The sequence below is a fragment of the Micropterus salmoides genome, unplaced genomic scaffold, assembly GCF_014851395.1.
Source record: "Micropterus salmoides isolate LMB-PRFRI ecotype aquatic unplaced genomic scaffold, ASM1485139v1 Ms_hic_scaffold_23, whole genome shotgun sequence".
NCBI lineage: Eukaryota > Metazoa > Chordata > Actinopteri > Centrarchiformes > Centrarchidae > Micropterus > Micropterus salmoides.
The window spans coordinates 1,604,372-1,622,053 of NW_024041484.1; the positions used below are offsets into that span (position 1 = coordinate 1,604,372).

Sequence of the window (17,682 nt, forward strand, 5' to 3'; positions counted from 1 at the left end):
GATAATAATGTCTTGGAATGTGAAATCTCTAAGCAAGAAAATATGTTTTAGGATCTATTAGCATGTGCTTTGTAAACAATCATCACACAGTACACACATCTATTCCATCAATGAATGTCTCTGTTCTGAGAACCCAATCTCTTCCCATTAGGACAACCTGACAGCGTTCTGCCTGATGGACAGGAAACATAAAGGCGTGGTCGACTGCCATGATTTCAAAAGGCTGTACAACAGCCTGAGATTTTTCTGCAGGGATGGAGAGTACCAGCGGCTGCTGGATCTGATTGGCCTTCATCCCGGTGGCAACCTCAACTACGCAGAATTTGTTGATGTTGTTGAAAATCATGGCAAACGCAAACAAGGGACACAAAGAGCGAGTTTGTGAGTCTGATATGTTCGTTATTACTGATGTTTGGCAACTTTGAGGGAAGTTGGCTCTTTAGTGTGCTTCTATGTTTGTTTTCTGTCTCTCCTGACAGACAAGAGCAGCTCCATGAACTCCTGGCCTGTGAAGCACGCTACAAGTGGGCAGACATGTCTAAGGTCAGCAACACATACAAAGGCACACATAGAAGGATTCTTTGCATGATGCAGAGATCTGTACCTGTTCCTCATTCCCGTCAGGTGCTGTGCCAGTTTGACACTGATAGTCAGGGTTGGATCCACAAAAATAGCTTGAGGGAATTTCTCTTCACCTATGCTCTTCCCATGAGGTCTGACGAGTTTGACCAGCTTTGGTTGAGGTAAGAGATACCCAGCTGAGGCATACCAATCACCACATCATGCAGTGCTCTTGTCTGCGCCAGCCACAGTTTTTAACTTCATTTTGACAGGTATGACCCAGAGCAGCGGGGCAGTGTAGCGGTTTGTGACTTCCTAGAAAAACTGGGGATTTATCATGAAGGGGAACTCAGGTCTCTGAGCCAGAGGCTAAAGCGAACTGTTGCCCAACCTGACAGACATGTTTCCTCTGATGCTGCCTCGCTGGAATGTATAGAGTAAGTGAAGAAAGGTACTGTGTGTGATAGCTTCTCTGTCATCCAGGTCATAGTTGTCTGTGGAGTGACAATGCCAACAACGGTGATTCAGACTTGTCCTCTGGTGATTTTAGCGACTGTAATGACATTACAACAGCCAGGAGCACTTCAGGTGATGATACATGGGGCAACTTTTTGAGCAATGTTGCTGGGCAATGTTGCTGGTGGTAAGTCATTACCATTCAACTCATTACCACTGACAGCAACATTGCCCAGCACCATACATTAGAGGTCTCTGATTCGTTTTAGATTATTGAACCCGCTATAGTCATTTAGGAAGCAGATTTTCACAAATAGCCTAACAACAAAAAGAATAAAGTGAACAATATAAACAAACATTTTGATTAAGCTTGATATGAAAAAATGTATTATTATTTTTATGATTTATTTAATGGACTTGAAACACACATTTTCACATATTATAAATTGCATGCCATCATTAAGCAAATAAACACAAAAATAGCATTTCAGTGATTTTAAACTTTTAAACTTTAATTGCCTTAATACACTTTCAAACTAAATGAGGTTCAATAATAGGCACAATACACACATAATACACAATAACACAGTTTGTATGGTTTCCTCAATGACTCAGGCAGGACATATGTCCTAATTGTAAAAGAATATATTTATAGATTGATATTTAGAGATGTTTGTTTTCTGAACAAGCTTTGCTCTGGATCCCAGAGTGTCAATACATTTCAATACTGCATATGCTGTTATTTTACTCTCCTAAATTAGCTTCATACCCCAGGGGGTTTGGATAAACAAACATTTAAGCTCTGTGTAGAAACATTTTGCACATGCTGTGATTATTATTGAGCCATTATTAAAATGTGCCATGCAACAGGGCTTAGTAATTTCCACAGATCTGTGGAAGCTGTACAATATGGCAGTTGTTGGGAGGGGCCGCTCGTTTCCCCTGATCAAAATTTAATGTTTTATACTGAACAAAATTATAAATACAGCACTTTTGTTTTTGCTACCATTCATCATGAGCTGAACTCAAAGATCTTAGACTTTCTCTGTGTACACAAAAGACCTATTTCTCGCAAATATTGTTCACAAATCTGTCAAAATCTGTGTTAGTGAGCACTTCTCCTTTGCCGAGAGAATCCATCCACCTCAGAGGTGTGGCATATCAAGATGCTGACAGACAGCATGGGTACAGGTGTGTCAGGCTGGCCACAATAAAAGGCCAAAAGTGTTGCGTTTTTAATTTTGTTCAGTTGATTTCTTTTTGTTCAGCTGGTTAATGCGTGCTTCAGGAGAGGACTTTTCTGAATGCATCTTTTTGTTTTCTGATGATGTGAATAAAAGTTTATGCCAACAATATATGTCCCTCTAAACAGAAATACTTCACTGATAATGAGTATTACAGCAAACCAGCACATGTATCATGTTCATATCATGAGCTCTTGTCCACAGACAGACTCTGCAGGAGAACTATGAAGGGTTGAGCGACTGCCTGGCTCACCTGGAGACGAGGAGCGATGGTACAGTGACAGTGGAGGAGCTGCTGGGCCTGTTACAGACCTACAGCTGCTCCGTCCAGAGAGAGCAGCTTGTAAATCACTTGCGCAGGTCAGCTCCATCTTTTAAATTCTCTGTAGAGACATACATCAGCACTGATATTAAAGACAATCTTACTAAAGACCACAATGAATGAAATACATCGGGGCTTGTGTATTTTTTAATTATTTGAAACATGGCTATTTAAATGAAGAACATAGTTTATGAGTATGAGGTGCTTCAGACTTTTTAACATTCTTTAATGTTTTTTCTTCAGCTGTCCGTCAGTAACATGTGACAGCTTGTGCAGTTTTAAGTAAGCATGCAAACAACTGATCCTTGATTTAACGATACTGACAGACAGTGTTGGGCAAGTTACTTAGAAATTACAATAATTTACTTTGTACTTATTACTCCTTAAAAAAAGTAATAATATTACTTTACGTATTACTGGGTATTAAAAGTAACTAGTTACGTTACTCCTTACATTACTATATTAATTTCATTAACCCTTCCCCCAAAATCCACTTTACTGGAACAATAATTAATATTTACAATAGTTTATTCATTACAGCAGCAAGGAGTATGTTTTTATTGTAAGAAAATCCCGTCTTCTGACTAATGTTTTTCTGCACATTTATAAAAGAAGTATTCAGTATTTATTCAAAACGAACATTAATAAAACGTTGCTTAATGCATCACCAGTGCATTTGGACATAATTTGACTCAAAAATTGAGGGGATCTCGAGTTATTAAAGTATATTCTGTGGGGTCCTTGAATATCTCTATCAAACTACATGTCAATCCATCTAAGAGCTATGATATCACTCAAAACCAAAACATGTCAACCTCATGGTGGCGCTGGAGGAAAGGTCAGGGAGTCACCAAAGTCTGCTTGTCTGTACTAAATTTCTTGACAGCCTGGCCAGTAGTGTGACTTAAAGGTTCAGTGTGTATTTAGTGACATCCAGCGGTGAGGTTGCGAATTGCAACCAACAGTCTAGTCTACCGCTCCCCCCTCCCTCCCCTTTCAAGGAGCTCAGGACAGCTACAGTGGCTGACACAGGACAAAAGGTGTCAACGCCTAAAACAGCAGTAGCCAGTCAAGAAATGACGTTTTCTTAGGTAGATATAATAAGAAATTATATTTACTTAATTATTCAGTAAAACCTATGTCACACCTTATTGTGACTTGGCCACTGACAGATAACATGGAAAATGTAAGCCAAGAGTGTGAAACACTGTCACTGTTTCTGCACCACATGATAGATGAAGTTTATATACAAAGGCATTTTACAACATGGGAATCACATTAATTCTCACTGTGATTATGGACCCTCGTCAAAACTGCCCGCCAGCAATAATATCTGGGTTGTGGCCAGATTATGGTGCTTTGATAGTGGCAAAACATAAAAATAAATACTTTGATAGCGGTGCTGAATAGATCTCAGTCATGACAGCAACTCACATAATCCCTTCCTCTTCCTCTAGTGGTTTTGCCTGCAAAATAAAAGTGCTAGAAAGTTTTCTGCACCAATGCATTGTTTCAAGATGAATTGAGAGCTTTTACTTTGAAAAATTCTGAGTGACATTTAAAAAGAGTCTGTAGCCTGCTTGACACACCTCTGAAAGAGCTTCAGAAAACGTAATTCCCCTAAATGTCCTGTGGCACTTTCTCCCTCATTTTTCTGTAGGCTCAACGTTTCCATGGATGATAATGGCAAGAGGCTATCTTACATGGATTTCCTGTCTGCATTTGACCATAAAGCAGAGAAATGTGAGCCTCCTCCTGTTTCCCCTGATGCTGTGTGTCAGATAGAGTCTTTGTCGGGCCTCAGTCCAAGCGTGGCTGTGGCCAGGATGCGAGAACTAGTAACTGTTTCAGCACCCCATCTGTATAAGGTGAAGCCTTCACCCACATGCTTCGTTTTTCTCTGTCATGAGTTTCCCTTTCAGCTCATCAGCTCTCTGCGGCTCTTTCTGTTCTTCAGGCATTCTTGGCCTTTGACCTGAGCGGCAAAGGGATGGTCAAAGCTCTGGAATTTCGTCAGGTGCTGGAGAACTTTTGTGCCCACCTATCAGACAAACAATACAAATACATGCTGACCAAACTTGAGCTGGACTGTGAGAACTGCACTGTTAACTGGAAGGATTTCCTCCGCAAGTTTCAGTCACAGAGCCCGGTGGTAAGAGATGAAGTTTCCAAAGATACTTAACATTTTTCCCAACATTTTGGGAAATATGCTTCTTTGCTTTCTTTCCAATAAGAAGATTGATTATAATCTGATGTCTGTGAGTTAAGTACAAAGCAGAGGGCAGCATGGAGTTTGCCTAGCTTAGCATGAAGACTGGAAACGGCTATACTGGCTCTGTGAAAAATAAGCCTAAAAACAACTTTGAAGTGACAAATACATCAGCCTCAGCTGTACTCTGTGTGTTTAGCACTAATTAGCAAATGTTAGCACGTTAAGATGGTGAACATGGTAACCATTATACCTGCTTAGCATCTACACTTCAGCATTGTCATTGTGAATGTGTAAGTACAGTCTCACAAAGCGTAGACTCTTAGCTGGGCTATCCACATCCAGAATCCAGCTTTGTACACACAGACCTGAGTTTGATATCCATCTGTTGCCCCGAAATGGTGATCCATTCTTTTAGTTACACGTCATCCCTACCTACATTGGATAGAAAAAGTCTACACACCTCTGTTAAAATGGCAGGTTGTTATGATGTAAAATAATGAGACAAAGATAAATCATGTCAGAACTTTTTCCACCTTTAATGTGACCTATAATGTGAACAATTCAATAGAAAAACAAATTGAAATCTTTGAGGGGGAAAAATGAAAAATAAAAACCCTCAAATAACCTGGTTGCATAAGTATGCACACCCTTAGACTAATACTTTGTTGAAGCACCTTTTGATTTTATTACAGCAGTCAGTCTTTTTGGGTAGGAGTCTATTAGCATGGCACATCTTGATGTGGCAATATTTGCCCACTCTTCTTTGCAAAAGCGCTCCAAATCTGTCAGATTGCGAGGACATGGCCTGTGCACAGCCCTCTTCAGATCACCCCACAGATGTTCAATTGGATTCAGGTCTGGGCTCTGGCTGGGCCATTCCAAAACATTAATCTTCTTCTGTTGAAGCCATTCTTTAGTGGATTTGGATGTGTGCTTTGGGTCATTGTCGTGCTGAAAGGTAAACTTCCTCTTCATCTTTCTAACCGACGGTTGAAGGTTTTGTGCCAAAATTGCTTGGTATTTGGAACTGTTCATAATTCCCTCCACCCTGACTAAGGCCCCGGTTCCAGCTGAAGAAAAACAGCCCCCAAACATGATGCTGCCACCACCATGCTTCACTATGGGTATGCTGTTCCTTGTGTGATGTGCAGTGTCGTTTTTGTGCCAAACATACCTTTTGGAATTATGGCCAAAAAGTTCTACCTTGGTTTCATCAGCCGCGCTTGGATGTTTTTCTTTGTAAGAAAAGGCTTCCGTCTTGCCACCCTACCCCATAGCCCATTCATATGAAGAATACGGGAGATAGTTGTCACATGTACCACACAGCCAGTACTTGCCAGAAATTCCTGCAGTTCCTTTAATGTTGCTGTAGGCCTCTTGGAAGCCTCCCTGACCAGTTTTCTTTTCATCTTTTCAATTTTGGAGGGACGTCCAGTTCTTGGCAAAGTGCCATATTTTCTCCACTTGATGATGACTGTCTTCACTGTGTTCCGTGGTATATCTAATGCTTTAGAAATTCTTTTGTACCCGTCTCCTGACTTATGTCTTTCAACAATGAGATCTCTCTGATGCTTTGAAAGCTCTCTGTGGACCGTGGCTTTTGCTCGGAGATGCAACTAAGAAAATATCAGGAAAATCCTACTAGAACAGCTGAACTTTAAATGATGGCAGGTGTGTAATGACTTCTAGTTAACTTGAGGTGAATGTGATTGGTTAATTCTGAACACAGCAACATCCCCAGTTATAAGAGGGTGTGCACACTTATGCAACCAGGTTATTGTAAGGTTTTTATATATTTTTTTTTATTTTTCCCCCTCGAAGATATTGTTTTTCTATTGAATTGTTCACATTATAGGTCACATTAAAGGTGGAAAAAGTTCTGACATGATTTATCTTTGTCTCATTATTTTACATCATAAGAACCTGGCATTTTAACAGGGGTGTGTAGACTTTTTCTATCCACTGTAGATGCCTCACATAGAGCATGTTTGTGTCTTTCTTCTGTTCATAATGCTGTAGATATCAGCAGAGAGGTCCGTGAGTGTGACCTGGGAGAAAGGGACTAACACCAGATCCCCTATCCAGACGAAGACCTCCGAAATCACAGAGCATCTGCAGGAGATCCAGGAAGTTGTCTCAGGTCATTCATACGAAATCACCAAAGAGCTGATGAATTTGGACCCCTCCAACAGCACTACAATCTCAAAAGAGCAGTTCAGAAAGCTTTGTGATCACCACTGCTTGACACTCACAAATGACCAGGTAAAGCCAGAAAACTGTTTACCACTGTTTATAAACCATTATAATTGAGAGAATTCAAAGAGGAGACACTCAGAAGAGAACGAGCCCATTTTCAACAACTATCCCAGTGCTTAAAAGCTGAAAGCACACATACTGGCATCATTCCATGGGAACAAATGAGAAGATGAATCTGAGTTTTGGCACATCCCATTCTTCTTAGTCTGATATGTTTTCTTTAATTATTCTAATCAAAATCGAATTTATCTTTGCTGATAATTATTGACTGTGCGAGAAAGTTAGTCATCTGTAAAGCCATTTACGTACTGTGTGTATCTCTCTTTCGGGTATTAGTCCCCTGCAGTTTGGATGATTATGTGTGTTTCCTTTTGCTTCTCAGTTTGAGTGTGTGTGGAGTCAGATGCCAGTGAATGAGCAGAAGAAGCTGCAATGCAGAAAGTTTCTCTGGCACTTTGGCGCTTTGGGCAGGACCCCCCACACAAAGGTAGGGGGTACCACCAGCAACGTCCCATCGCCTTCCCCTGAGCCTGGAGAAACAGTCTCAGCAACAATATCTTGTTGCCCAGAGACCGCAGGTGCCATTCTGCAACGCACTAAGGTACAGCACATGACAGGATATACCTAAATACTGCAGCATGATCTGTGATGCATGAAGACACCAGCTGTTTCGCAAAACCAGACAAGCTCAGGTTGTTGCTACAGGAAGTCTGGAATCTACTGAATCATTTCTGTGCCTTTCGTGTGTGCAAAAGCTTAAATTATATCTTGGAGAGAAATGATCAAATAAAACTATTCTAAACAAATGTATATGTGTATTTGTGATTATCCACACAAGCACACAATAACCTCTCTTACTCAGTTTCACTTGTTCGATCCCTGTCAAATTCCTGCTCTGTGCACTTACAACAGATGTGAGATTTGAAATTGGTGCCCCCCAATTCAGGTTGCTTCAGTATGATTCAGCATACTTGTCAACCTCCACATCATAGCCTAAATTGGGAGACCAAACCTAACCTGGTATCTGGTAAAGTGTCCCCCCATAAACCGTGTGTCAACCCAGAGACTGTTTTCTTGCATTATAGCGAATTTACAAGGTAATTTTCCTGAAAAACAAGAGCATTGGTTTAATTTCCACTGTGGAGGGAATACAAATGAAGAGGAGGGTCTGGGTGTCCTCCCCCAGAAAATTTTAAGCATTAAAGACTTCCTGTATTCTGGTGAAAATTTCTGCACCAATTTGTGGTGGAAATTGTCTTAATCTATGTAAAGGGAAACATAATATTCAAAATTAATTAAAAAATAATCGAATGTAATACAGTAAGGCTCTATGGCAATCTGTAGCTATTACTTTTAAATAGCCTATATTTCTGCTGTTTTCAAATTTAATAAAATTCCCGTTGATTGAGTACACACTAGCCTTCCCTCCTGTTTTGAGTATCTACATGGGGAAGTAACCTCTTTAAATGTGCATGTGACACCTCTTCACTTCAATGAGAAATGAATTCATTTTAATTCAGTTAGAAACTCCTGGATTTGTTCCGGTCTTTCAGCAGGTTTTCTGCTCACGTTCAAAACTTTCTGCACAGTCAGAAGCTCTTCCACATATCTGTTTTCTCTGACAGAAAAAAGTCCCAATATTAAGAGACTAACGTTGCTATCTGCCCTATACTTTTCTCTGCATTACGTTATTGCTCTGATAGTAGGCTATCCTCTTTAGTCCGTTTGACTGACACTGTGTGGGACTGCATGCTGGATGTGAAACCTAAACCAACAGAAAACAAAACTGATCTGGCAGAAATTTCACCACAGATACACATGTCATCTCCAATAAAGTGCAGCTCACTGTCCCAAACAGAGGCTGTGCTTCAGTTTATAGATGTTTATATTGCAAAGCTATGAGTTACGTTTCTCACAACTGATTACTATCACGGTGTGTGCTGGTGTCGCATCTGCTGGGCTGAGCTGATTGCCAAGAATACCTAGATGCCTATGCCATGGGCTGGCCCTGACTTACAAACCTTTTGACTATTAACAGTGTCTTTCCTGCTCAGCTCTGCTCTTTACACTCTTCAAGTTTTCTCGAGTGTTACAGAGGCACAATATCAGTCAGCTAATAAAGCACACAGAGCAGGAAATGTAAGTATTGGAAAATGACTGAAATTGAATGAGAGAGGTTGTTATTGTGGGCTCATGTGGAACACACAAGTCAATTTATTGAGCAGAGAATAGATTTTTGTTAGCTCAAATGAAATGATTTTTTCTACAAAATATAATTTTATAAAGCCACTGCAAACATGCAATAAAAAATCAATGGGGTCTGTGTCAGACCAATCATTGAGCTATGTTGAGTGGCAGAGATGAGGATGAGATTCGTCAGCTTTCCAAACTCTGTGAACAAAAGAAAGAGGTGTTAAGGTGTATGCAGACTGAATGTGAAGAGAATTTCAGAGGTGGTGGCATTGCCTGTAAAGTCATGCAAAGATGTGAATGGACACAAATTTCCCAGGGGCAAAGATGCATCTCCAAGATCTGAAATAGTTTCAACTGAAAATGTAGGTTTTATGACACCACCACTTCATGAAGGTACAGAGTCAAGTGAAAAAAGGGGAGTGATACTAGAGAGATAGGAGGGAAAAATCAGGAAGCAGAGGAGTTCATAAAAGGTTTTATAATCAGTTACTGTTGAGGCTGAGCAGTCACATGAACACACACACGGATGCCCTCTTTGTATGTTGCTACCTAGCTGTAGCTAATGTCTATACAGTCAGTTGTTAACTGTTTAGGGCAAATAAACACAGACTGCAAAAACACTCCTTAAAGGGGACATATTATGCTTTCCCTCATATATAAAATGTAACAATGTCAGATGTTCATTCTAAACTTGGCCAACGTTTCAAATAATGGGGTAAACAAATGTAAAAGTAATCCCTGTGAGCAGAAAGCTCAGGCTTCAGACTGCTGTGAATACTAGCTTTTAGAGCCTGGCCGATTTATCGGCATGCCAATATAATATCTCGCCAGTATAAGATAAAAAACTTTATGTTTGATCTGTGAATCATGCAAAGCTGCTCTAATGAAATTCCAGAATAAAAATATAAAACTGGAAATGACCATAATAGTCCCCATTAAACTTATTTTGAAAAAGAGTTTATACTTTTGAGATATTTGATGATTCCAGTAGAGTGTGTTTTAATAGTTTGAAAAATTGAAAGCAAAGACCACTTACAGTTGAGTGGGGTGTTACTTTGCATGTATGCATCGGTATGCATAGCCACATGGGTCCACGTGATGTCAATTTTTCCTGTGAGGACTGTAACAAAACAACAAAAACAGCAAACAGAGCCACGTGCATGTCCTCTGTCCATGCCATTTATCATGTAAAGCGTATGAAGGCTTTTTGTTTAGAGAAATGCTGTCAATGTCAGTCACTGTAAATGCTCCGTATTTGTCTAGCGCCTTTCTAGTCTTTTTGACCACTCAAAGCACTTTTACACTACATCTGCATTCACCATTCAAACACGTTCATTCACTGGTGGAACAGCCCAAGGATACTTCGACATGCAGCCTGGAGGAGCCGGGGATTGAACCGCCGACCTTCCGATTAACAGGCAACAGCTTAATTTCTGAAACATGACAGTGTCTTTTTCAAAATGAAGTGAAACTGCATTGAAAGCCAGACTCCACTCCCATGTCCACCGTGTCCACACAGAGCTGAGTGGGAGCAGCACACAGAGCAGAGTGTAGCTTGCCCGGTTTTTGGCAGCTCTCAGAACAAAATCAATGTACATGTGTAAAACAGTAGAATATAGACTTCAAGCGTAACATTACTTGTACCATAATGGTGCTTTGTCGTAGCCTGTGCAGACAGCTGGATTGATTAAAAGCAAAGAATATCTGTTCCGTTAAACATGTGTGGGACTAACTTAACATGACACTTTTCTTCAGTGTAGTTGTGCCTCTCTCTTGACCTCCCGTCATTTGTCTCCTAGTCCGCCCCCCAGTGCACCTCCAGGCATCCTGCCTCAGTGGGGAGACCGGGAACAGGAAGCCCGCTGGGCAGCATAGAGAGGAGGCTGCGTGGGGTGGTGCAGCGCTGCTGGAAGGAGATCCAGAGGAGCTGTACCAAGGAAGATCCACAACAACAGGGACACATCAGCACTACCTCCTTCCTGGGTGAGCAGCAAACCCCACACAATCAAAAATGAGCTGCCAACGTTTCAGTTAAGATTGGAGTGAGATTCGGCATTGCTGGGGTTGGGATCATCTCATTTTGTTTAAAAAGTTTAGCATCCAAAGTCAACCATTCTTAGATGAATAAGTATAGTTGATCAACATACTTGCCAACCCTACAGACATCACAGCCTAAATCAAAAAACCAAACCTAACCAGGTATCTGGGAATGTTCCCCCCAGAAGATGTGTGTCATCACACAGACTGTTTTCTTGCATTCTAGTGAATTTAGGGAGTCATGTTGTTAAAATGCAAGAGTGTAGGTTTTTGATACGATATTGGAGGGGGTCTCTGTGTCCTCCCTCTGAAAATATTGACCATTCAACACTTTCCTGCATTCCGGTGAAATTATTAGTCAAATGAAGTCAATTTTATTTATAATGCCAATTTAAATACAACCAACATTGACCAAAGTGCTGAACAAAGTTAAACAATAAAAAACAGATAAATAAAAACAGGGCAATCAATTTATGACATACAACAAAAGATAGAAAAACAAGACATTTAAAAACAAGACTGTTAAACGCAAGTGTCCCTAAACAGACTGAAACGCCAAAGAAAAAAAAAGCTTTAGATTTAAAGATTTAAACACGATATGATAACCAAGCTAAGTTTATTCCACAGTCTCGGGGCCACCGCTGAAAAGGGGCCTGGAAGAGTGATAAAATGTTAGGGGATCAGAGATATAAGATGGAGCCAGTCCATGAACAATTAATAGCACCTTAAAATCAACTCTGTATTTGACGGGTAACCAGTGAAAAGCAGCCAATATTGTGGAGATGTGGTCACGCTTCCTTGTACTAGTCAACAATCTAGCAGCTGCATTCTGAACAAGTTGCAATTGTTGACAGATGCCAGAATACAAGGAATTGTAGAAATCAGTGATTTTTCAATTATACCTCAATTGAGTTGGAGGTGCCAAATAATATTACTTCTGTCTTATTCTCATTAAGTTGGAAAACTTTTTTAGCCATCCAATGCTTAATATCATTAAGATATTAAAAATGGACTACAAGGAATTTGAATCACCTAATTTTAGTGGAACGTACAGCTGTGCATCATCAGCAAACGGTGGTATAATATATTATGTTTACAGAGAATGGAGCCCAAGGGAAGCGTATATAAAGAAAAGAAAATTGGCCCCAGGATAGAACCTCGTTAACAGAAAAGATTATTTTTTTCAAGTAGGAGGGAAACCACTATAGAGCAACACCCTGGATACTAACCCTTGCTGGAGGCGATCCAGGAGGATGTCTTGATCAGAGTCAAAAGCAGCGCTAAGATCAAGCAAGAGTAAAATAGCACCATTTCCAGTATCACTAAACAACAACAAATATTAAAAATAATAAAAATAATATCTAATACATTTTCTGGTGTTGCATCAGCTGGGCAGAGTTGATTCGCTCCACGAGTTGAGGTTATCATGAGAAAATGTATGTGTGGTGTGAGAGCTTGTGAAAAATGTCAATTGCGTGAGAGTTGGCAGCTCTGTATGTGACACTGAGACATCCTTCTGCTATATGCTAACGCTAACGACTGACGTGTGTTAACAGAGATCCTCCAGTCTCTCAGCATCAATATAACTCGGGAGCAGTTTGAACATCTGGCTGCGAACTTTGACATCACGAATAATGACTGTGTTATATATCACAACTTCCTTCATCACTTCGTCCTGAACCTAAAACCAGCAGAGGCTTGGAGGCCATTTGGTCGACATAAACTCCCTCTTCCTACAACAACGGTAACATTTTATTTGTTATTCTTCATGCAATAAGCTCCCATGAGACAATATGTGTATCCCAGCTCTGCTAACAGCAAGCTAGCAGTCAGCTGTAGCACATTAAACAGCTTAAAAACTGCAAAAGTCCCCATGTTTTTTTTTAGGAGCTAAATGCTGTGGTCCTTATTCTTCTGCCTTATTCATCAAAACACCAATGCATTTCTTTTTTTTTCTTTGTTACTTCTAATTTGGGCTAATTCATTATTTCAAGAAAAAATAAGGTTGTTAGGTAACTTTTTAACTAATGGCTTTATTAATAGTCAAAAATCATTTACTAATGCTGTATAGACAAAGCCAAAAATCAAACCCACATATTTGGTGCAATGTCCGTATAGGAGCTGGTTTTGTAAAACACAATCAGACATTCCTGCTTGTATTTTCAGTAACCTAAGACTGTACATGTTTATCTGGCCTAGGGTAAAACACAGAGCATGCACAATAAAAAGCAGCATGTGCCAAAGACAGTGGTGCACAAGCAAGTTTCAGAAATGCCACCAGCAAACCTCTGTGCATGTTGACCAGCACGCTGATAACCCAGTCAGTAAATGACGACACAGGCACACACCTGTTTATAAGCCTTTAAAAACAGCTATTTTTGCATTGGCATGTCGGAAACTATCCCCCCATAAAACACTTGCTTTGCATGGCTTTGACGTAAACAATTAACTAACCATTAATGAGCCATTAGTTGCAACTTTTATATAGACACTAAAACTCAACACTAAATTTGACACTAAACCATTTTGACACAAACAAACTAATTGTGATTTCATCTGGATTTAAAAAAGAAAAGACAAACATTTATAAGTTTTGATTTTTTCCCTCCTTCACTTTGTTTACATGGTGTAATACTGTCCATGACTGAGTAATCAAATGACTTAGTGTGCATGTTAGCATTTGAAAATATACTTGTCCCTCATGCATCCATGCGTACACAGTCATTACAGTTGGAGTTAAGCGTGAAATTGGGACACAGGGTATGTGCTTTCAGCTAAACATCCCCATGCTGAGCAGCACATTAACACATTTCAGATTAGCTCTGCTGTCCCAGTCCTTTCCTCTGTTTAAGGTCTGAACTATTGTAGTTTTATTGGCTGCAAGTTTAAATTGGGTTAGAGTAAAGTAGGGGTGGGGGAGGGGGTGGCACTGGAATTTGAGGGGGCGGTGATAGCGACGGGTTGCCAGATTGTGTAAACTCAGCAGGGACCTCCCACCCTCAGGCTCTTAACTATCGCCTCCCATGACAAGCAAATTGGGCACGTTTGGTGATTTGCGGTGCTTTTTGGCATGGGGAGGTGTATATGAAGCTTTGAACAATGACACACGGGTGGGCATGTTCTAAAAAGGACCCCCACTGAGCGATTGAGACAAGCCCCAAGCTTCAACGGAGCGTGTGGGTGAGGACCTAATCTGGCAACCCACGAGCTGCAACCTTCCAAAGCAACTTTGGAATCACAAAAAACAGCATTGTCTCAACCAAACCCACCATCTGTGTAAAATTGCAGAGACCCCCTGCATCTTATCTGATGCGATGGTGCGTCTGTACATGAGTTTACAGACAAAACCTCTTTATCTGATCACAGGAACACAAAAATCCGCCACTTTGTTCTCAGTCCCAGCTTGTCAAGAAGCGAAATATTAACAATAATGCGGGGGTTCTTACCTCTTTGTTGTTGTCCACTTTTTCCTGTTCGTGTCTGGTTGGTTTAGACGAGCCAGGGTGTTCTGAGCAAAGACTGTGTGGAGGTCATGCTAAGGATCTATGATGTGGTTCGCTCCACCTGGACCTCCGTCAGACGCTGCTTCCTGATGTTTGACCGCACACGCACAGGAATCGTCTCCGTGCAGGACTTCAGGAAGGTGAGGTCAGCTATAGCAGGCCACCCTGCAGACTGCCACCTGCTCTACTGCATCAGAGTGCTCTCATACACTCCAAGTGAACTGGTTCATTATGAATTATTGATGAGACAGTTTGAGTTCCACTTGTGTCTCTTCTATCTATCAGAATGTCTGACGGAGAATGATGGATAGTGACTGGAAATCCTTGAAGCTCTCACACACACACACACACACACACACACACACACACACACACACACACACACACACACCTGTTCACTTGACAGCCAATCAGTAATTTTAATTGTTTAATTAAGCTGAAGGTTGAAACAAGACCATACTGACATTTTGGCCCAGGAGAACAGCAGCTGACACTTCTGTTTTATTGTACTGGCCAAATACCTGCTGTACAATTTACTGAAGACAGAGCTAATCAATAGAAACAATTAGCAACCTGGTTAGAGATGACATTTCTTAACCTCCACCTAATACACTAGGACACACACAAATGAGCATGCATACGCGCTCCAACCTTTGCTATTGTTGCCCTGCAGGTGCTGCGCCATTTCAGCTTGAATCTGTCGGAGGAGGAGTTCTTCCACCTCTGCTCTTATTTTGATGCCAACTCCACAGGGAAGATCTACTACAACAACTTCCTTCGGCCATTTCTTCACTGACCTTCATTAACGTGGCTATAGCTGCTTCAGCAAAAATGGACAACTGGGCAAAATGTTCTAGCTTCAGCTTTCGGCTTTAGTGTTAAGCTTTTTTGTAATTTAATTCATTGTTTAATTCAAAACGCTATAAAAAGCAAAATGGTGGCCTTTGCTTTTTTACCTAGTCTGAAATCCCCTGCAAACTGAGCGTAACATTAAATACTCATTACTAACTAACAGCCCGGCATCCTTCTAAATTATGTTCCATGTTGGGAATTCAGCACCTCAGCGTTCCGTTTTTTTGCAATTAACCAAATTCCGATAAAGGTTCAGTGGTGTATAAAGACCTTACATAACAAAATGTCTTTATTACCTTAGAATGAGCTATTTCTATCTACATACCCATGTCGCGCCACCATGTTTCTGAACTTTCCTGAAGTCCTGCGTGGAGACGTCACTATGTTACTAGTATTAACTAGTGTTAATATGTACAAAGAAGAAGAACAAGTAACATTATTATTATTATTAGTAGTAGTATTAAGTAACAAGAGAAGAGAAATTTGGACAAATGGAGGAACACACTGTGGTGTCCGAACAATAATGCTGCGATGATGAGGTCACTAATCCTCTATCCAGCTGCTACAGTGTTATTTTAAACTGTTATGGTCAAATGCACATATGTTATACACCACAACACATATTATTTAGCACAAGCCGACAAAGCGTGTTGGCCACCATAGCTTCTCTTGGGCGCTTGGAAAGGGAGGGGTGAGCAGTGACTAGTGTTGCTGTCAAGACCGCCCAAACCGAGACCAAGTCAAGACCAAGACCAAGGGAGGGCGAGACCGAGTCAAGACCAGTTCATTACATTACATGAAACACAATAAAATGTGGAACGAAGATACACATTCCCATTAAAACACCCACATACAAAGACTAAGAGCTGAAATCAACGTAAGCATCTTTACACTCCTTTTCCACGCTGACCATCATGGGGAGGGGGGACAGTCGTTAACGGGAACAACACATGTTTAATTGAGGTTATTGGTTGCTTTCAAAGCAATACGTTTTCCATCAAAGTTAGGATGTTAATAAATAAATAAATAAATCAGACAATGCAAAAGCAATTTATTCCCAAAGTTATGGTCTTGACTGGTCTTGAAATAAAATCCTGAGTCCTCAATGTCCGAGACCGAGTACAAATGTGGTCGAGTCCGAGACACATTGTGTTGTTGGAAAAATCAGGATCTTTTGTTCCTCCTTAAATCTTTATTGCAAAAAGAGAAATTAAGTGTACATGGGACATAATGAAGGATACAGAACTTTGATTTGTGTAAAATCACGTATTGCATATACATATTTTGCAAACATGTCATTTGTAATATGGTTACAACGGTTAGTTTGCTGTCCATGTAGAGTGAACTAGATGTCTGTGTGTTGTTTGTGTTGTTTGATTATGCTAATGCTAATGCTAATCCTACACATCTTTGTAATAGCGTCCATTTTGGTGGCTGTGGCTCAGGAGGTAGTTGCCGTTAATTAGAAGGTTGGCGGTTCAATCCCTGGCTCCTCCAGGCTGCGTGTTGAAGTGTCCTTGGGCAAGATACTGAACCCCGAATTGCCCCTGGTGGCTGTTCCAGCAGTATATGAATGTGTGTGAATGTTAGTTTCTGTTTGAGCACTTAGGCTCAGTGAATGAATGTATGTGAATGCAGATGTAAAAGTGCTTTGAGTGGTCGAAAAGACTAGAAAAGCTCTATACAAATACGGAGCATTTTGATTCCACATTCCGACTTCAGAGCACATGAACACATACTGTAGTTGGAAGAACGACTTCACAACTCGGGAAATGGGACCAACTGAAGAGCATGTGACTGCACCGTGAGCCTCTGACTGCAATTCATAACCCTCACCACTAAAAAGGGTTAGGGTTACTGCCACTAAAACTTACACGCTGAACCTTTAACCACTATTTATTTTGAAAGTATAATTGGATTTTGCATATACATTGTTGCTAACTTGCCCCCCCCAAAAAGACACCAAAGTTGTACCCAGAGTATTAAGGGGGACCTATTATGCTTTTCATATTTTCTGGCATATAAAATAATGACGTAAAAGTATTT

At 40.6% G+C, this 17,682-nt stretch overlaps 1 protein-coding gene across 1 annotated transcript in view; it reads left to right on the forward strand.

The window, feature by feature from the left end:
* The window catches only part of LOC119918512 (EF-hand calcium-binding domain-containing protein 6-like), a 72,268-nt gene extending 56,370 nt beyond the window's left edge, over positions 1 to 15,898 (forward strand). The window contains exons 20-32 of the mRNA XM_038739290.1: positions 152 to 381; positions 480 to 543; positions 625 to 743; positions 834 to 998; positions 2,466 to 2,621; positions 4,244 to 4,451; positions 4,541 to 4,735; positions 6,815 to 7,057; positions 7,434 to 7,652; positions 11,044 to 11,227; positions 12,838 to 13,025; positions 14,775 to 14,924; positions 15,458 to 15,898. Coding sequence (XP_038595218.1) covers positions 152 to 381; positions 480 to 543; positions 625 to 743; positions 834 to 998; positions 2,466 to 2,621; positions 4,244 to 4,451; positions 4,541 to 4,735; positions 6,815 to 7,057; positions 7,434 to 7,652; positions 11,044 to 11,227; positions 12,838 to 13,025; positions 14,775 to 14,924; positions 15,458 to 15,580 — 2,244 coding nt within the window. The 3' untranslated portion in view covers positions 15,581 to 15,898. The remainder of the gene's footprint in view (positions 1 to 151; positions 382 to 479; positions 544 to 624; positions 744 to 833; positions 999 to 2,465; positions 2,622 to 4,243; positions 4,452 to 4,540; positions 4,736 to 6,814; positions 7,058 to 7,433; positions 7,653 to 11,043; positions 11,228 to 12,837; positions 13,026 to 14,774; positions 14,925 to 15,457) is intronic.
* Positions 15,899 to 17,682: the final 1,784 nt, after the last annotated feature.